Source organism: Heterodontus francisci, chromosome 34, assembly GCF_036365525.1.
Source record: "Heterodontus francisci isolate sHetFra1 chromosome 34, sHetFra1.hap1, whole genome shotgun sequence".
In the NCBI taxonomy this organism is placed as follows: Eukaryota; Metazoa; Chordata; class Chondrichthyes; order Heterodontiformes; family Heterodontidae; genus Heterodontus; species Heterodontus francisci.
In genome coordinates, this window is record NC_090404.1 from 30,733,929 (window position 1) to 30,751,000 (window position 17,072).

General features: G+C 44.6%; 1 protein-coding gene across 2 annotated transcripts in view; it reads right to left on the bottom strand.

Annotated features, from left to right (window-relative positions):
* Positions 1–339: 339 nt before the first annotated feature.
* LOC137349270 (histone-lysine N-methyltransferase PRDM9-like) overlaps positions 340–17,072 on the bottom strand; it is a 35,110-nt gene continuing 18,377 nt past the window's right edge. Inside the window, exons 1-2 of one of the 2 annotated variants that reach the window (XM_068014798.1) lie at positions 8,278–8,427; positions 340–4,224 (exon numbers count right to left, since the gene is read on the bottom strand). In XM_068014798.1, the coding sequence (XP_067870899.1) occupies positions 2,829–3,815 (987 nt within the window). In that variant the 5' untranslated portion in view covers positions 3,816–4,224; positions 8,278–8,427 and the 3' untranslated portion in view covers positions 340–2,828. Of the gene's footprint in view, positions 4,225–8,277; positions 8,428–17,072 lie in introns of those variants that run through there. The other variant, XM_068014800.1, reaches the window with a different exon arrangement.

Below are 17,072 nucleotides of genomic sequence, written 5' to 3' on the forward strand. Positions count from 1 at the left end.
GCCAGCTGAAAAAAAATGGATCCAGCTTAATCCTACTTTCCAGTGGTTACAAACTCAGATCGTCAACGTGAAAAATTTCTAACCTTTGCCAGTTCTGATAGGGTCACAGACATGAAACGTTAACTCTGCTTCGCTCTCCATAGATGCTGCCTGACCTGCAGGGAATTTCCAGCCGATCTTGGTGAATGGCAGAGCAGGTTCGAAGGGCCAAATGGCTTCCTCCAACTCCTATTTCTAATGTTCATTAAACCTCAGTCTGGTTTCTCTCGAGCTGCTGAGTGAGTGAATTAAATCTTTCTTGACAAATCACCAAGATACCAGACTACAAGTCATGGCCAAAACATCATTTATTGGTTACAAATCACAACTTAGTTAAATCTGGACACACAGACACTTTATAGACATGTATAAACACATTTAAATGTAATCAGAGTTATCCAGCAGTTGAGCATTAATAGGGAGAGTATTTCACAAAAACAAGTAACAAATGCAGGGGTGAGAGTGGCCAAAGATCAAACGGTCTGAAAATTAGTGGCTGAAGACTAAAATGTCTGATTTTCTTTTTCAACAAGTAATCATGTAATTATCGCACTGTTACTGAAGCAAACTAGTTGAGTAATGGTAATTTTGTACAATTTTCCATATGTAATGAATAAAATTACACTGTACTCAGAATACAATTTCATGAGACTTACCTGACAGCTGATAATTGGTTTTACAGAGCTTCATGTTCTCAATGTCCTGCTTCTGCCTATTTATAGATTTTTCATGTAAAAGGTGTTCTGTGAAGATGTGTCAACTTTAATGGAAAGCAATATATATAAACATACCAGATGGCACATTCTGGTACCTTGGTAAGTGATGTGGACAAATCAGTAGGTATATAAATTAATAAAAAGTGAACATTTAGGAGACATTGACAATCCAGAAACTTGAACATAAGCAGGGTAATTGTTCTTATTTTGTGCTATGACATAATCAACTGAACGAAGCAGAAAGTAAAACCAGGTAGGGAGGATTGTATACCAGTTATACAGCCTGTCCAATTTACTGTCCATTAACTTAAATGGACAGGAATATCACATACATTCTGTTAGGAGCATGTGACACTCCTGATCCAGTTTTCTTTGAGACAATTATTTACCTCCAAGAACAAAAGAGGCAAATAACCTTATTAACTTTAGCAAATGCGGTGTCTCTATAGATAGAATTGCTTGTTTTTAAATATCATGACTCATGGTAGATTTTATATTTTAAAATAATTAGTCACGTTATAAAGATTCTAAACGAAAATAATCTTGTTTGCAGTGCAGATCTCATTATAATCTTCATGAAAACTAAATAAAAATCTGGTTTTCTTCTTCAAATGCAATATAAAAATTGTACCAGATCTTGCTACCGACAGTGGAAAAGTAATGAGACTAGTGTTGTACCGATAGGAAGCAAATAATGCACTCCGGGTCCCAGTACCTGGTGGGACGTCCTGCCCCATGTGCCCAAAGATCTGCAGGTCGAGAATTGGCCTGTTCAGTGACCTGAAGACCCATGGCAGAAACTCACGACTTTGAGTAGACGTCATCCTCGAATCGAGGGACAGCCGATGACCTCTACAGTAACATGTTTGAGGTTCTGTTGCATCATCCCCAAATCAGGCTCAGAATTTGGTAATGGCCCTGTGACAATGCAGCAGGTCCAATGGACAGCTGTATATCCCAACAGTGATGAACACTTCTGGCTCCTGTTCTACTGCATCAATTGGTCCAGTGGCAGCTGCATTTAACAGCAAGGTGAGCTGCAAATCATAACTATTGTGTTGGCTTGGAGAAAGGCAGCACTCTGTATATTCATGTTCATAAATGTACAGAGTATTGTGCCATCAGTCTCAGAAACCCAGTGACCATTTATAGTGACTGCAGAGAGCTCACAGGATAGTTGCACTGTAGCCAATAAACAGCACTTGTGATGCAGGACAGTCTTTTCCAGATAATCTTAAGCAATGTCAAACCACACATTGAAGAAAGATGGCCAGAGTTATACTCCTTGTCTTCCATCACTATGGTGTAAAAGACAGCTTCACACTGACTCCAAGTTTACAGTGTGACTGGGACAGTAGACAGTGAAAGTGGAGATGAACAATGAATGGAATTCAGCCATACACCTGAGCAAACTGATAAGTGGAAATTCCAGATCACTTCAGTTGCTGCAAAGCACAGGATATATTCAGTTTATACAGTTCATGCTCACTGCAGGATATTCACATTCAGTAACCAGTTTGTGCAGAGTTTTCAGAAATTATTTCAGACACACACTGCTGTGTAAATGGAAGCAAGTTTCAAATTCCTATTGACAGACCAATGTTTTTGCTGCAGACCAGCGACTTGCCAGCTACTGATCCTGCACCATTAATTTTAAACCATGTCAAATGAGCTGTGTCAGTTCTCAGGTGGTCTCTGCTAAGATATCCCATGAAGACAAAAACAAACATTGGGAATTGGTCTGTGTATACACACACCTTTTTGGCCATTTACAGAAGACTGACACACTGAAGTTCTGAAGGAGTATGCAGTTCCACCCACTTGCTTTCCTGGGTGAAGTTCAGTTCCACCGAGGTGGAAGACTATAAAAAAAAAAGACAACTTCAAAACAGGTAAAAAGACCTCCGGGCAGCTTTGTGGTTGGATAGCTTCAAAATAAAATGACACTGACTGTTCCAATATCTTTTTAAAGCTGGTCTTTTGGTCACAGTTGGAAAGGGAGAAGCCAACGGTGGATTTACGAAACCCCAAAGTTGGAAATCTGCTATTTGACAGAGATTTCTCATCCCTGAATTACTTGTGAATTCGCTGGTGTTTCAGCAGGTTAGATGACCCAGTGAATCCCTTCCCACACTCAGAGCAGGTGAATGGCTTCTCCCCAGTGTGTACTCGATGGTGTTTCAGCAGGTCAGATGAAGTAGTGAATCCCTTACCACACTCTGAGCAGGTGAACGGCCTCTCCCCAGTGTGAACTCGCTGGTGTGTCAGAAGGTTGCATGACTGAGTGAATCCCTTACCACACTCTGAGCAGGTGAACGGCCTCTCCCCAGTGTGAACTCGCTGGTGTCTCAGCAGGGTGGATAACTCAGTGAATCCCTTCCCACACTCAGGACAGGTGAACGGCCTCTCCCCAGTGTGAAATCTCTGGTGTGTCAGAAGATGGGATGGAGAAGTGAATCCCCTATCACACTCTGAGCAGGTGAATGGCCTCTCCCCAGTGTGAATTCTCTGGTGTGTCAGAAGGGTGGATAAAGTAGTGAACCCCTTCCCACAGTCTGAACAGGTGAACGGCCTCTCCCCAGTGTGTACTCGCTGGTGTGTCAGAAGGTTTGATGACTGAGTGAACCCCTTCCCACACTCAGAGCAGGTGAACGGCCTCTCGCCAGTGTGAACTCGATGGTGTTTCAGCAGGTCGGATGAAGTAGTGAATCCCTTTCCACACTCTGAGCAAGTGAATGGCCTCTCCCCAGTGTGAACTCGCTTGTGTGTCAGAAGGTTGGATAACTGAGTGAATCCCTTCCCACACTCCGAGCAGGTGAATGGCCTCTCCCCAGTGTGAACTCGTTGGTGTGTCAGAAGGTTGGATAACTCAGTGAATCCCTTCCCACACTCCGAGCAGGTGAATGGCCTCTCCCCAGTGTGAACTCGCTGGTGTTTCAGACGTTGGGACGAAGAAGTGAATCCCTTCCCACACTCTGAGCAGCTAAATGGCCTCTCCCCAGTGTGAACTCGCTGGTGTTTCATCAGGTCGGATGAAGTAGTGAATCCTTTCCTACGCATGTAGGTGGTGAACAGCCCCACTCTAGTGTGAACTCGCTGATGTGTCAGCAGGTCGGATGAAGTAGTGAATCCTTTCCCACACAGAGCAGGTGAACGGCCTCTCCAGGGTGTGACTGCATGGATGAGTTTCCAGCTCAACTGGATAATTCAATCCCTTTCCATAGTCCCCACCTTTACATGGTTTCTTCCCAGTGTGACTGCACTTGTGATTCGAAAGGCCTGATGATCGGCTGAAACCTCGTCCACACACAGAACACGTGTACAGTTTCTCTCCACTGTGATCGCTGCTTTTTCCTTAGAGGTTCAAAATCCGGTGATATTCGGGTTACGATAAATTTGCCAACTCCTTTGGTTCTTGATCCGACGTTTGCTTTGCTTTTCCCAGCTGAAATCCTCCCTTTCTAATACCCTGTGAAATTGATTTAAAACAAAAAAGGGCGTGTGAGAGAACCCACAAAAACACAAAGACAGGTTGAGAAATGGAGTTGAATGAATCTGGTAATTTATGGGGCCGGCACAAGGAAAAAGTGACCATGAAAGCTGCTGGATTGAGGTACAACCCCAACTGGTTCAATAATGTCCTTCAGGGAAGGGAACCTGCCACCCAGTCTGGACCTACACAAGACTCTGCTCCGTATGGGAGGAAGGAGAGAGAGAGAGGTGGAGAAGCAGGGCACAAAGGAGAGGGATTTTATAGATTAGATTAGAGATACAGCACTGAAACAGGCCCTTCGGCCCACCGAGTCTGTGCCGAACATCAACCACCCATTTTATACTAATCCCATATTCCCAACAAACATCCCCACCTGTCCCTATATTTCCCTACCACCTACCTATACTAGTGACAATTTATAATGGCCAATTTACCTATCAACCTGCAAGTCTTTTGGCTTGTGGGAGGAAACCGGAGCACCCGGAGAAAACCCACGCAGACACAGGGAGAACTTGCAAACTCCACACAGGCAGTACCCGGAATCGAACCCGGGTCCCTGGAGCTGTGAGGCTGCGGTGCTAACCACTGCGCCACTGTGCCGCCCCGTATATATCTACAACTCAATCAGAACATTGACAGGACCTCCCAAACCATCAACTTCCATCATCTAGAAGGACCAGGAAGCAGGTGTATGTGAACACCATCACCTCCAAGTCACACACCATCCTGACTTGTCTGACATCCAGTCCTGGATGAACAGAAATTTCATCCAATTAAATATTGGGAAGTCTGAAGCCATTGCCTTCAGTTCCTGTTACAAACTCCACTCCCTCACCACCAACTCCATCCCTCTCCCTGGCAACTGTCTGAGGCTAAACCAGACCATTCATAACCTCGGTATCATATTTGACCTCGAGATGAGCTTCCGACTGCATATCAGCACCATCACTCAGACCGCCTATTTCCACCTCAGTAACATCACCAGACTTCACCACTGTCTCAGCTCATCTGCCTCTGAAACTTACATCCATGTATTTGTTACCTCTCAACTTGACTATTCTAACACACTCCTGGCCGACCTCCCACGTTCTACCCTCTGTAAACTTGAGATCATCCAAAACTCTGCTGCCTGTGTCCTTACTCGAACCCAGTCCTGTTTACCAATCACCACTGTGCTCACTGGCCTACACAGGCTCCCAGTTAAGCAGCACCTCAATTTTAAAATCCTCATCCTTGTTTTCAAATCCCTCCATGCCCTCACCCCTCACTATCTCTATAATCTCCTCCAGACCTACAACCCTCCGAGAGATCAGGGTTCATCTAATTCTGGCATCTTGAACATCCCTGATTTTCATTGCTCCACCACTGGTGACCGTGCCTTCAGCTGCCAAGGACATAATCTTTGGAAATCCCTCCCTAATCCTCTCCGCCTCTCTACCTCACCTTCCCTGATTCAGACACTGATTAAAACCCACCTCTCTGATCAAGCTTTTGGTCATCTGCCCTAATATCTCCTTATGTGGCTCAGTGTCAAATGTTACTTTATAAACACTCCTGTGAAACACCCTGGAACATTTTATTACATTAAAGATGCTATATAAATACAAGTTGATGTTAACTTGGACATATATCACCGTTCCTTCATCATCACTGGGTGAAAATCCTGTAACTCCTTCCCTAACACCATTGTGGGAGCACCTTCACCACACAGACTGCAATGGTTCGAGAAGAAGGCCCACCATCACCTTCTCAATGGGCAACTGGAGATTGGTAATATATGCTGGTCTGGATAGTGACGCCCATATCCCAGGAATGAAGGGAAAAAAATCTATATTTGTAAAATGGATGAAAAGCCTCTTCAGAAATACTTGTTACTGAAACAATACTCTTTTCCATTGAGTGGTTGGTGTCTGTTTAGCAACCTCATCTCCCCTGGAATGCACCACCCTTGACTGTCTCAAATTGGAAATTGCTGAGCACAACTGAGTTCAGAAGTACTCGGGATTAAAGCCAGCAGCTGTTCCTCCATCTCCATTCCAGATCAAACTGATGCAACAAAAGAAGACAGGAGGTCAGGGACTAACTTCTGCCTGCAGCCTGCAACTCAGGAGTGGGAGAAACAGGAAGAATGAGGCAATAAAGCCAAACTGTCCCAGCAATCTACAAAGATGAATATGTGGGCCTTCCAAGGGACCATCCTGACAGCTATCACTTCATGTGGAACAATTTCTTTAAGCACATTGACATCCTGGCTGAAAATACACACATTCTAAATGGAAATGCTCCTGACCTGGAAGCTAAGTGCAACACTTTTGAGGAGAAAATTAAAGCAGCAGGAGGAATCGAGCTATTCGTTGGCAGTACTTGCAGTGAAAACCTGAAGCTCGTGCTTAGATATCTATAATCTGTTTTGATTTTACTTTTTAAAATTGTTTTGCATGTGTTCTTGTGATTGTCAAAGGGATATATTGTTACAACCGAGGTGGGAGGAGCGCACTGTTGTTTGCTGTTTGTAGTGTACATTAATGATTTAGACACGTATATAGAAGGTATGGTCAGTAAGTTTGCAGATAACACGAAAATTGGTGGTGGCGTAAATAATGAGGAGGAAAGCCTTAGATTACAGGACGATATAGATGGGGTAGTTAGACGGACAGAGCAGTGGCAAATGGAATTTAATCCTGAGAAATGTGAGATGATACATTTTGGGAGGACTAACAAGGCAAGGGAATATACAATAGGTGGTAGAACTCCAGGAAGTACAGAGGGTCAGAAGGACCTTGGTGTACTTGTCCATAGATCTCTGAAGGCAGCAGCACAGTGGTTAGGAAGGCATATGGGATACTTGCCTTTATTAGCCGAGGCATAGAATATAAGAGCAGGGAGGTTATGTTAAGAGTTGTATAAAACGCTAGTTAGGCCACAGCTGGATTACTGTGTACAGTTCTGGGCACCACACTATAGGAAGGATGTGATTGCACTGGAGAGGGTGCAGAGGAGATTCACCAGGTTGTTGCCTGGGCTGGAGCATTTCAGCTATGAAGAGAGACTGGATAGGCTAGGGTTGTTATCTTTAGAGCAGAGAAGGCTGAGGGGAGACCTGATTGAGGTATACAAAATTATGAGGGACATAGATATGGTAGATAGGAAGAAACTTTTTCCCTTAGCGGAGGGGTCAATAACCAGGGGGCATTGATTTAAGGTAAGGGGCAAAAGGTTTAGAGGAAAACAAATTTCACCCAGAGGATGGTTGGAATGTGGAACTCACTGCCTGAAGGGATGGTAGAGGCAGGAACCCTCACAACATTGAAAAAGTATCTAGATGAGCACTTGAAATACCACAGCATACAAGGCTACGGGCCAAGTGCTGGAAAATGGGATTAGAATAGATAGGTGCCTTGATGGCCATCAGAGGCATCATGGGCCAAAGGGCCAGTTTCTGTGCTGTATAACTGTGTGATTACCAGAATAAGGAGACAGAAACGCTCAGCAACATGACTCCAGTAAAAGATCCCAGGAGGAAAAGGGGGAGCAGTGTGTGTACCTGCCCGGATATCCCCCTCCCCAGGCCTGTCAGTCAAACCCCCCACTCCTCCCAGTCCACAGCTCAGCCTAGCAGCTTCCTGCACCTTGAGCCAGACCTGCCCAGGTGTGGCCCAGTCCAAGGGGAGTCTTTGTGGAACAAGGGAGTGGGGGAGGAGGGACATCCTGCCCTGTGCTGTGTCCCAAATGGTTCCTCCCTCCCTCCCTCCCTCCCCCAGGCCCCTTTATAACTGAGCTCAGTTTCCTTTAAAGTTTTCTCCTTTGATGTTACACTTTATTAATCTTTAATTCCTCCAAAAGAGCTGGAAATCTGGCGGCCGTTAACCCCGGGCCTGTCACCGGGAGAAGCCCCGCAGCTACCGCCCGGCTCGGTACAGACGCGGCACTGGGAGCTTCTTATTGGGGGGTGTTGAGGCCTACACCGGGTGTTTCTGAGGCCTCCCCGCCCGCTGCTCCATTCCTCTCCCACACTCGGTGATTTCTCACCTGCGGCGGATCCAACACTTCCGCCTCCGTTCTGTCCAGCACCATCACTGCGCATGTTCCAAACTGTGCCGCAATACGCCTGCGCACTCTGCTCTGGACGCTCCCGCCTGGGGTGAGCGACCTCTGACCTGACAGCTCACAATGCCCTGGTGATTGTCGGAAACTCGGGACCAATAGTAAGAGGGGGCGGCCCCAGCCTCTCCCTGCCTCTCACTCGTTCCGATCGGGTGGAGGACCCGCCGTCCGCTCGGTCCTCCAGTCCAGCCCCCTCTGCCCCGATTGGTCCGAAGCTACCGTCAATCACCCGGGGGGGGCGTGTGAGCTGGGCATGCGCTGGCGGCAGGAGCTGAGACAGAGAGCACGGTTCCAGCAGTACCTGTTGAGTGTGATGGCCGAGTAGTTAGGGTGTTCTGTTTGAAATTCAGTGGGGTTTCTGTTTGCAGTTTCAAATCCTGCTCACAATCAATTTGATTTTGTTTTCTTTAGTTGGCAGCCTGGGGAGATCACTGACTTGCAAACTGATCACAATAACGTGTGCTGTATTTGTTAGAAACTAAACAAAAGGTAAAAATGAGTGAGGAATTAACCTCAAAAATGAGGTGTCAACCTGGTGAAGCTATGACCCAGGACTACTTGCGTGCCAAACAGCAAAAGCAGCATGCAATGGACAAAGCTAAGCGATCCCATAATCAACGGATCAGATCTAAGCTCTTGCAGTCCTGCCACATCCAGTCGTGAATGGTGGTGGACAATTAAACAAACTAACTGGAGGAGGTGGCTCCACATGTATCCCCATCCTCAATGATGGGGGAGCCCAGCACATCAGTGCAAAAGATAAGGCTGAAGCCTTTGCAACAATATTCAGCTCGAAGGGCCGAGTGAATGATCCATTTCAGTTTCCTCCTGAAATCCCAGAATCACAGATGCCAGTCTTCAACCAATTCGATTTACTCTGTGATATCAAGAAACGACTGAAGGCACTGGATACTGCAAAGGCTATGGACCCTGACAAAATTCCACCAATATTACTGTGTTCCAGAACTAGCCGCGCCCCTAGCCAAGCTGTTCCAGTAGAGCTACAACATTGGCATCTACCCGACAATGTGGAAAATTGCCCAGGTATGTCCTGTACACAAAAAGCAGGACAAGTCCAACCTGGCTAATTACCACCCCATCAGCCTACTCTCAATCATCAAAGAATTACAGAATTGTCCTTTGTGTCTGCACTGGCTCTCTGAAAGAGCAACACTCTCAGTTCCATTCCATTGCCTTGTCTGCATAACCCTGCACCTTCTTCCTTTTCATTTAAATGTCTAATTCCCTTTTGAATGCTTCACTTGAACCTGCCTCCACCACACTCCCAGGCAGCGCATTCCAGACCTTAACCACTCGCTGTGTGAAAAAGTTTTTCATGTCACTTCTTCTTCACTTACCATATACTTTAAATCTCTGCCCTCTCATTCTCTATCCTTTCATGAGTAGGAACAGTTTCTCTCTATCTACTCTGTCCAGACCCCTCATGATTTTGAATACCTTGATCAAATCACCCCTCAGCCTTCTCTTCTCCAATCTATCTTCACAACTGAAATTCCTTATCCCTGGAACCATTCTCGTAAATCTTTTCTGTACTCTCTCCAATGCCCTCACATCTTTCCTCAAGTGCGGTGCCCAGAATTGAATGCAATACTCCAGCTGAGGCCGAACTAGTGTCTTATACAAGTTCAACATAACCTCCTTGCTCTTGTACTCTATGCCTCTGTTAATAAAGTCCAGAATACTGTATGCTTTATTAACTGCTCCCTCAACCTGTCCTGCCACCTTCAATGACCTATGCACATATACACCCAGGTCCCTCTGTTCCTGCACCCCCTTTAGAATTGTACCCTTTATTCTATATTGTGTCTCCATGTTCTTCCTACCAAAATGAATCACTTCACATTTTTCTGCTTCATCTGTCACCTCTCTGTCCATTCCACCAACTTGTCTAAGTCCTTTTGAAGTTCTACACTATCCTCCTCACCATTCACAATGCTTCCAGGTTTCGTATCATCTGCAAACTTTTAATTGTGCCCTGTACACCAAGGTCTAGGTCATTAATATGTATCAGGAAAAGCAAGGGTCCCAACATTGATCCCTGGGGAACTCCACTACAAACCTTCCTCCAGCCCGCAAAACATCATTCACCACTGCCCTTTGTTTCCTATCACTCAGCTAAATTCGTATCCATGTTGCTACCGTCCTTCTCCATAGTGAACACAGATGAAAAGTAATCATTTAAAACCTCAACTATGTCCGCTGGCTCCACACACAGATTGCCACTTTGGTCCCTAATGGGCCCTACTCTTTTCCTGGTTATCCTCTTGCCCTTAATATACTTAGAAACCACCTTTGGATTTTCCTTTATCTTGCCCGCCAGTGTTTTTTCATGTCCCCTCTTCTCTCTCCTAATTACTTTTTAAAGTACCCCCCTACACTTTCTATACTCCTCTAGGGCCTCCGCTGCTTTCAGTGCTCTGAATCTGCCACAAAACCTCCTTTTTCTGCCTTATCTAATCATCTATATCCCTTGACATCCAGGGTTCCCAGGACTTGTTGGTCCTACCCTTCACCTTTACGGGAACATGTTGGCTCTGAACTCTCACTATTTCCTTTCTGAATGACTCCTACTGGTCTGATGTAGACTTTCCTACAAGTAGCTGCTCCCAGTCCACTTTGACCAGATCCTGTTTCATCATATTGAAATCAGTCTTTCCCCAATTCAGTACCTTTATTTCCGATCCTTCTTTGTCCTTTTCCATAACTACCTTAAATCTTACAGAGTTATGGTCACTATCCCTGAAATGCTCCCCCACTGACACTTCTACCTAGGATTAGGTCCAGTACCGCCCCTTCTCTTGTAGGACTTTCTACATACCGGCTCAAAAAGCTCTCCTGTATGCACTTTCAGAATTCCACCCCCTTTAAGCCTTTTGCACTAAGACTATCCCAGTTGATATTGGGGAAGTTGAAATCCCCTACTATTATTACCCTATTATTGTTACTCCTCTCAGATTTTCCTACATATCTGCTCCTCTATTTCTCCCTGACTGTATTGAGGACTGTAGTACACTCCCAGCCGCGTTTGTCCCCTTTTTGTTTTTAAGTTCTACCCATATGGCCTCATTTGTGGAACCTTCTAAGATATCATCCCTCCTTACTGCAGTAATTGACTCCTTGATCAATAGTGCAATGCCACCTCCTCTTTTACCCCCTCCCGTCACAACTGAAGATTCTATACCCTGGAATATTGAGCTGCCAGTCCTGCCCTTCCCTCAACCATGTCTCTGTGATAGCAATATCATAATCTCATGTGTTAATCAATGCCCTCAATTCATCTGCCTCACTAGTAAGAATCCTTGCATTAAAATCGATGCAATCCAGCCTTGCATTGTTCATTTGTGCCTTAACAAGTCTATATTTGCTCTGCCTTCCAGACTGACTCTGTTTCTTCTATATTTGACTGTGCATCACCCCTTACTGGACCTCAACTCTGTATCCCATCCCCCTGCCATATTAGTTTAAACACCCCCCAACAGCACTAGCAAACCTCCCAGCAAGGATGTTGGTCCCATTCCGCTTCAGGCGCAACCCGTCCAATACAAGTTTAACATAACTTAATTTCTATCCATCTTGAAATGAACCCCAGTGCTTCATTTGCTTCTTTAAGGCCTTATTAACCTGTGTTGCTGCTTTTATTGGTCTGTGTATCTGTACCCACAATCCCTTTGCTCCTCTGCCCCATTTCGACTCTTATTTTCCAAGTAGTTTGTGGCCTCTTTATTCTTCCTACCAAAATACACCACAGCACATTTATCTATATTGAAGTTCATTTGCCAATTCCACTCCCATTCTGCAAGTTTATTAATGTCTTTGTGCATTTTGTCAGTTTTCCTCAGGGGTAACTCCATCTCCCAATTTGTTATCATCCACAAATTTTGAAATTGTACTTCCGATTCCTGAGCCTAAATCGTTTATGGTGAATAACAGTGGTCCCAGCACCAATCCCTGTGGAACACCACTTCCCACCTTCCGCCAGTCTGAGTAGCTACTCTTAACCCCTACTTCTCTGTTTGTGTCACTAGACTAGTAATCCAGAGCCCAGTTTAATGCTCTGGGGTCATGGGTTCAAAACCCACCAAGGCAGATGGTGAAATTTGAGTTCAATTAATAAGTCCGGAATTTTAAAAAATGCTAGTCTAATGGTGATCATGAAACCATTGTCGATTGTTGTTAAAAACCCATCTGGTTCACTGATGTTCTTTAGGGAAGAAAATCTGCCGTCCTTACCTGGCCTGGCCTACATGTGACTCCAGACCCACAGCAATGTGGTTGACTCCTAAAATGCCCTCTGAAATGGCCTAGCACGCCACTCAGTTCAAGGGCAATGAGGGATGGGCAATAAATGCTGGCCTGGTCCGCATCATGCACATTCCACAAATGAATAAAAAAAAAATCTGCAATGTGACCAAGATGAGGCTGTGTGGAGTGAAGGACCAGGCAGCAGAATGGATGGAAAGATGGCGACAAAACAAAAATCAGAGGGTTGGATTTACAGGGAGTTCATAGCCATGTCTGGTGAGTGTGACTGTCCACACCCATTGTGTGAGTTGTGGGAGCTCATCAAACTCTCCCAGTTAAAGACTGACCAACAGATCAGCTGGAATCAAATGGTTCCGGTCATGGAAGGAGTGTTAAACAGTCTGTGAATCCTTCCACTAATTCACACTGTTCTCCAAGGGAAGAGTTCAAAGAGAAACAATCACTGCAGTGTGTTATTTCCTGAAATAATCCCTGCTGTCTGTCCTGAATGAATCCATTTCACTAACAAATGTTGAAATGTTTGATCCACATCCACAGGGTTTCATCTGTTTAAAACCACAACAGAAAAGGGCCAGTTTGTTCCTGGATTGAGAGAAATCAGCTTTCAGAATGATAGAGTTTCAGCCAATGAGGGAGACTCAGGCCTCAGCCCCGCCTACTCAGTGCCACAGGGCCCGCCTCTCATTCTCTCAGATTGGTTGGAGGTCCTCCAGTCTCTCCCACTCTTCCTATTGGTCCGGAGCTGCCGTCAATCAGCCGGGCATTGTGAGCGGCTCACGGGTTCACCCCGGCCGGAAAGCGCAGTGCAAGCGGCAAACTCCAGGAGGAACAAGAGGAGCTGGGAACTCTCAGGGAGCGTCTGTAAATGGAGAAGAAATGGAGACTGGGTAGGGAGCGTCTGTAAATGACAGAGGAGCGGTAAACCATAAGAAGGGTGGTAGCAGATCTCCAGAAGATATTGACAGACTGGTGCAATGGGCAGATACATGGCAGGCGAAATTTAAAGCAGAAAAGTATAAAGTAATGCACTGTAGAAGGAAGAATGTGGAGGGGCAATATAAACTAAATAGTACAATTTTAAACAGAGTGTAGGATCAGAGAGACTTGGGGGTCCATGAACACAAATCATTGAAGGTGGCAGAATAAATTAATAAGCTGTTGAAAAAGCAGAGCAGATCCGTGGCTTTGTAACTAGAAGCTGAGAGTACAGAGGCAAGGAGGTTATTCTAAACCTTTATAAATCACTAGTTCGATCTCAGCTGGAGTATTGTATCCAGTTCCGGGCACCAGACTTTAGAAAAGAATCAAGGCCTTGGAGAGGGTGCAGAGGAGATTTACTAGAATGATACCAGGGATGAGGGGTTTCAGTTCTCTGGAGAAACTGGCATTGTTCTCCTGAGAGCAGAGAAGGTTAAGGGGAGATTTAATAGAAGTGTTCAAAATGTGGGATTTTCATTGAATGGAGAGGGAGACACTGTTTCCACTGGCAGGAGGGTCAGTAACCTAGGCGACAGGTTTAGATAGAGGATCTGGATTGGTGCAGGCTTGGGGGACCGAAGGGCCTGTTCCTGTGCTGTAATTTTCTTTGTTCTTTGGACAGAGATTTGAAATAATTGGCCAATAAAGCCGATGGGAGGAGGTGAGGAGAAATATTTTTCGGCAGCGAGTTGTTCTGATCTGGAATTCACTGCCTGAAAGGGTGGAGGGGAGCAAACTCAATAATAACTTTCAAAAGGAAATTGGATAAAAACTTCAGAGGAGAAATTTTCCAAAGCTCCAGGGAAGTGTAGGGTAGTGAGACTAACTGGTTAGTTCTTTCAGTGAGCCAGCACTGACATGATGGACCGAATGGCCTCCTTCTCTGCTGTATGATTATATGAAATGGTGACGATCAGGGAGCATCTGCATAAGGAGGAGAAATGGAGAGTGGTCAGTGAGAGCCCATCACCAGAACTGGGAGATGTTACAATGGACAGGGAGGGTCAGAGTGTCGGAGGAGGGGAGAGAGAGAGCACATACACACAGAGAGTGTCAGCACCTTCAGGGGAGGGGAGAGAGGAGAACCAGTGAGTGTAGAACTGAACCCAGCCAGATTCCGCTGTTACGCTGACAAAAGGAGTAAGGATGAAAAATGAAGTGAACAGGAGCGGTTATGAACTATAAAAAATGACCTGGTGAGTTAAACTCCAAAACATGGACACATTGCTGCAGACAAGATTGGGTAGGGGTCAGGTGACTCCCCTCCTGTAATACAAAATACATCTGGGCTGTTGGAGACCAAAACCCATCATCACATCTGGTCCATCCCTGGGAAGACATTAAAATGGGAAACAGGCAATTCAAAGCAAAGTGGCTCCTATCTTCAACAATTGAGTTATCAAAGACCCTGGCAGAGAGGGAGACTGTGGATTCAAAACCAAAATAATAGGTGTGACCTAACACCACGGTATCATGATGAGCCATCTTCAAATCCCATTTTTAACAATGGCGCACATTCAAAGACATTGTATAAACCCTGCAGGGGACAGTATTCTTTGGTCACATGACCAAAACCAAGCTGATAAGACTTTTTCTTAAAGTGAGATAGAGAGAGACTGAAGGCCATACTTCCAACGAGAGAAGCTGTGAGGCCGACCAGCAGAGCAAAGGTGCCCTGTCTGCAAAAACAGTTTCAAACCATCTTTGAACAACTGAGGCAGAGAGAAATTGCAAGGTGACTTTGAATTCACCACCAGTGGAAGTAAACCAGAAATCTGCAACACTTCAGCAAGATCAAGACGACAAACATCCTTTGAAAAGACTTTCCTCCTGAGATAATTTGACAGGTTTTTGCAAACCACAAAACTCTTACATCACTTGGACTTTAACTGCATCTTACCTTTTCCTTTCTGTTGTGGGACTCAATCAGCACACAAGGAGACTCAGGTACAGGTAAATGATCATTTATTCGAGCATATGCAAGGAGAGTCCACCGTGATAGTGCTCTGATATAACACACAAAGCCAAAAACTTATATACCGTTCCTCTCACGAAATATGGTCAAACATTGGAAAATTGATCATACACTCTAATGAATACATCGTTCTAGTCTTTATTAGGACCCACTGCAGATGTCTCTATATTCCCTGGAGTTTAGAAGAATGAGAGGTGATCTGACTGAAACGTAATAAATTCTTAAGGGACTTGTCAGGGTAGATGCTGAGAAAATGTTTCCCCTGTCTGGGGAATCTAGAACACCGGGTCACAGTCTCAGGATAAGGGGTCGGCCATTTAGGACTGAAATGAGGAGAAATGTCTTCACTGAAAGGGTTGTGAATCTTTGGAATTGTCTTCCCCAGGGAGCTGTGGATGCTCAGTTGTTGAGTATATTTAAGACAGAGATTGATAGATTTTTGGGTACTGAGGGAATTAAGGGATATGGGGATAGTGCGGGAAGGTGGAGTTGAGGTAGAAGATCAGCCATGATCTTGGTGAATGGCAGAACAGGCTCGAAGGGCCAAATGGCCTCCTCCAGCTCCTATTTCTTATGTTCATTAAACCTCAGTCTGGTTCCTCTCAAGCTGCTGAGTGAGTGAATTAAATCTTTCTTGACAAATCACCAAGATACCAGACTACAAGTCATGGCCAAAACATCATTTATTGGTTACAAATCACAACTTAGTTAAATCTGGACACACAGACACTTTATAAACATGTATAAACACATTTAAGTGTAATCAGAGTTATCCAGCAGTTGAGCACTAATAAGGAGAGTATTTCACAAAACAGATAACAAATGCAGGGGGTGAGAGTGGACAAAGACCAAAAGGTCTGAAAATTAGTGGCCGAAGTAAAAGGTCTGATTTTTTTTGTTGACAAGCAATCTTGTAATGATAGCACTGTTATTGAAGCAAACTAGTTGAGTAATGGTAATTTTGTACAATTTTGCATATGTAATGAATAAAATTGCACTGTACTCAGAATACAATTGCATGAGACGTTTTCATGAGATATTTATAGCTTCCTTTTGTAAAGGTGTTCTGTGAAGATGGGTCAACTTTAATGGAATTAATATATATATAAACATACCAGATGGCACGTTCTGGTACTTTGGTAAGGGATGCGGACAAATCAGCAGATATATAAATTTATAAATTAATAAAAAGTAAACATTTATGAGACATTGACAATCCAGAAACTTGAACATAAGTGGGGTCATTTTTCTTATTTTGTGCTGTGACATAATCACCTGAATGAAGCAGAAAGTAAAACCAGGTAGGGAGGATTGTATACCAGTTATACAGCCTGTCCAATTTACTGTCCATTAACCTAAATGGACAGGAATGTCACATACATTCTGTTAGGAGCATGTGATACTCCCGACCCAATTTTCTTTTAGACAATTATTTACCTTCAAACGCTAAAGAAAATATACCTTATTAACTTTAGCAAGTGTT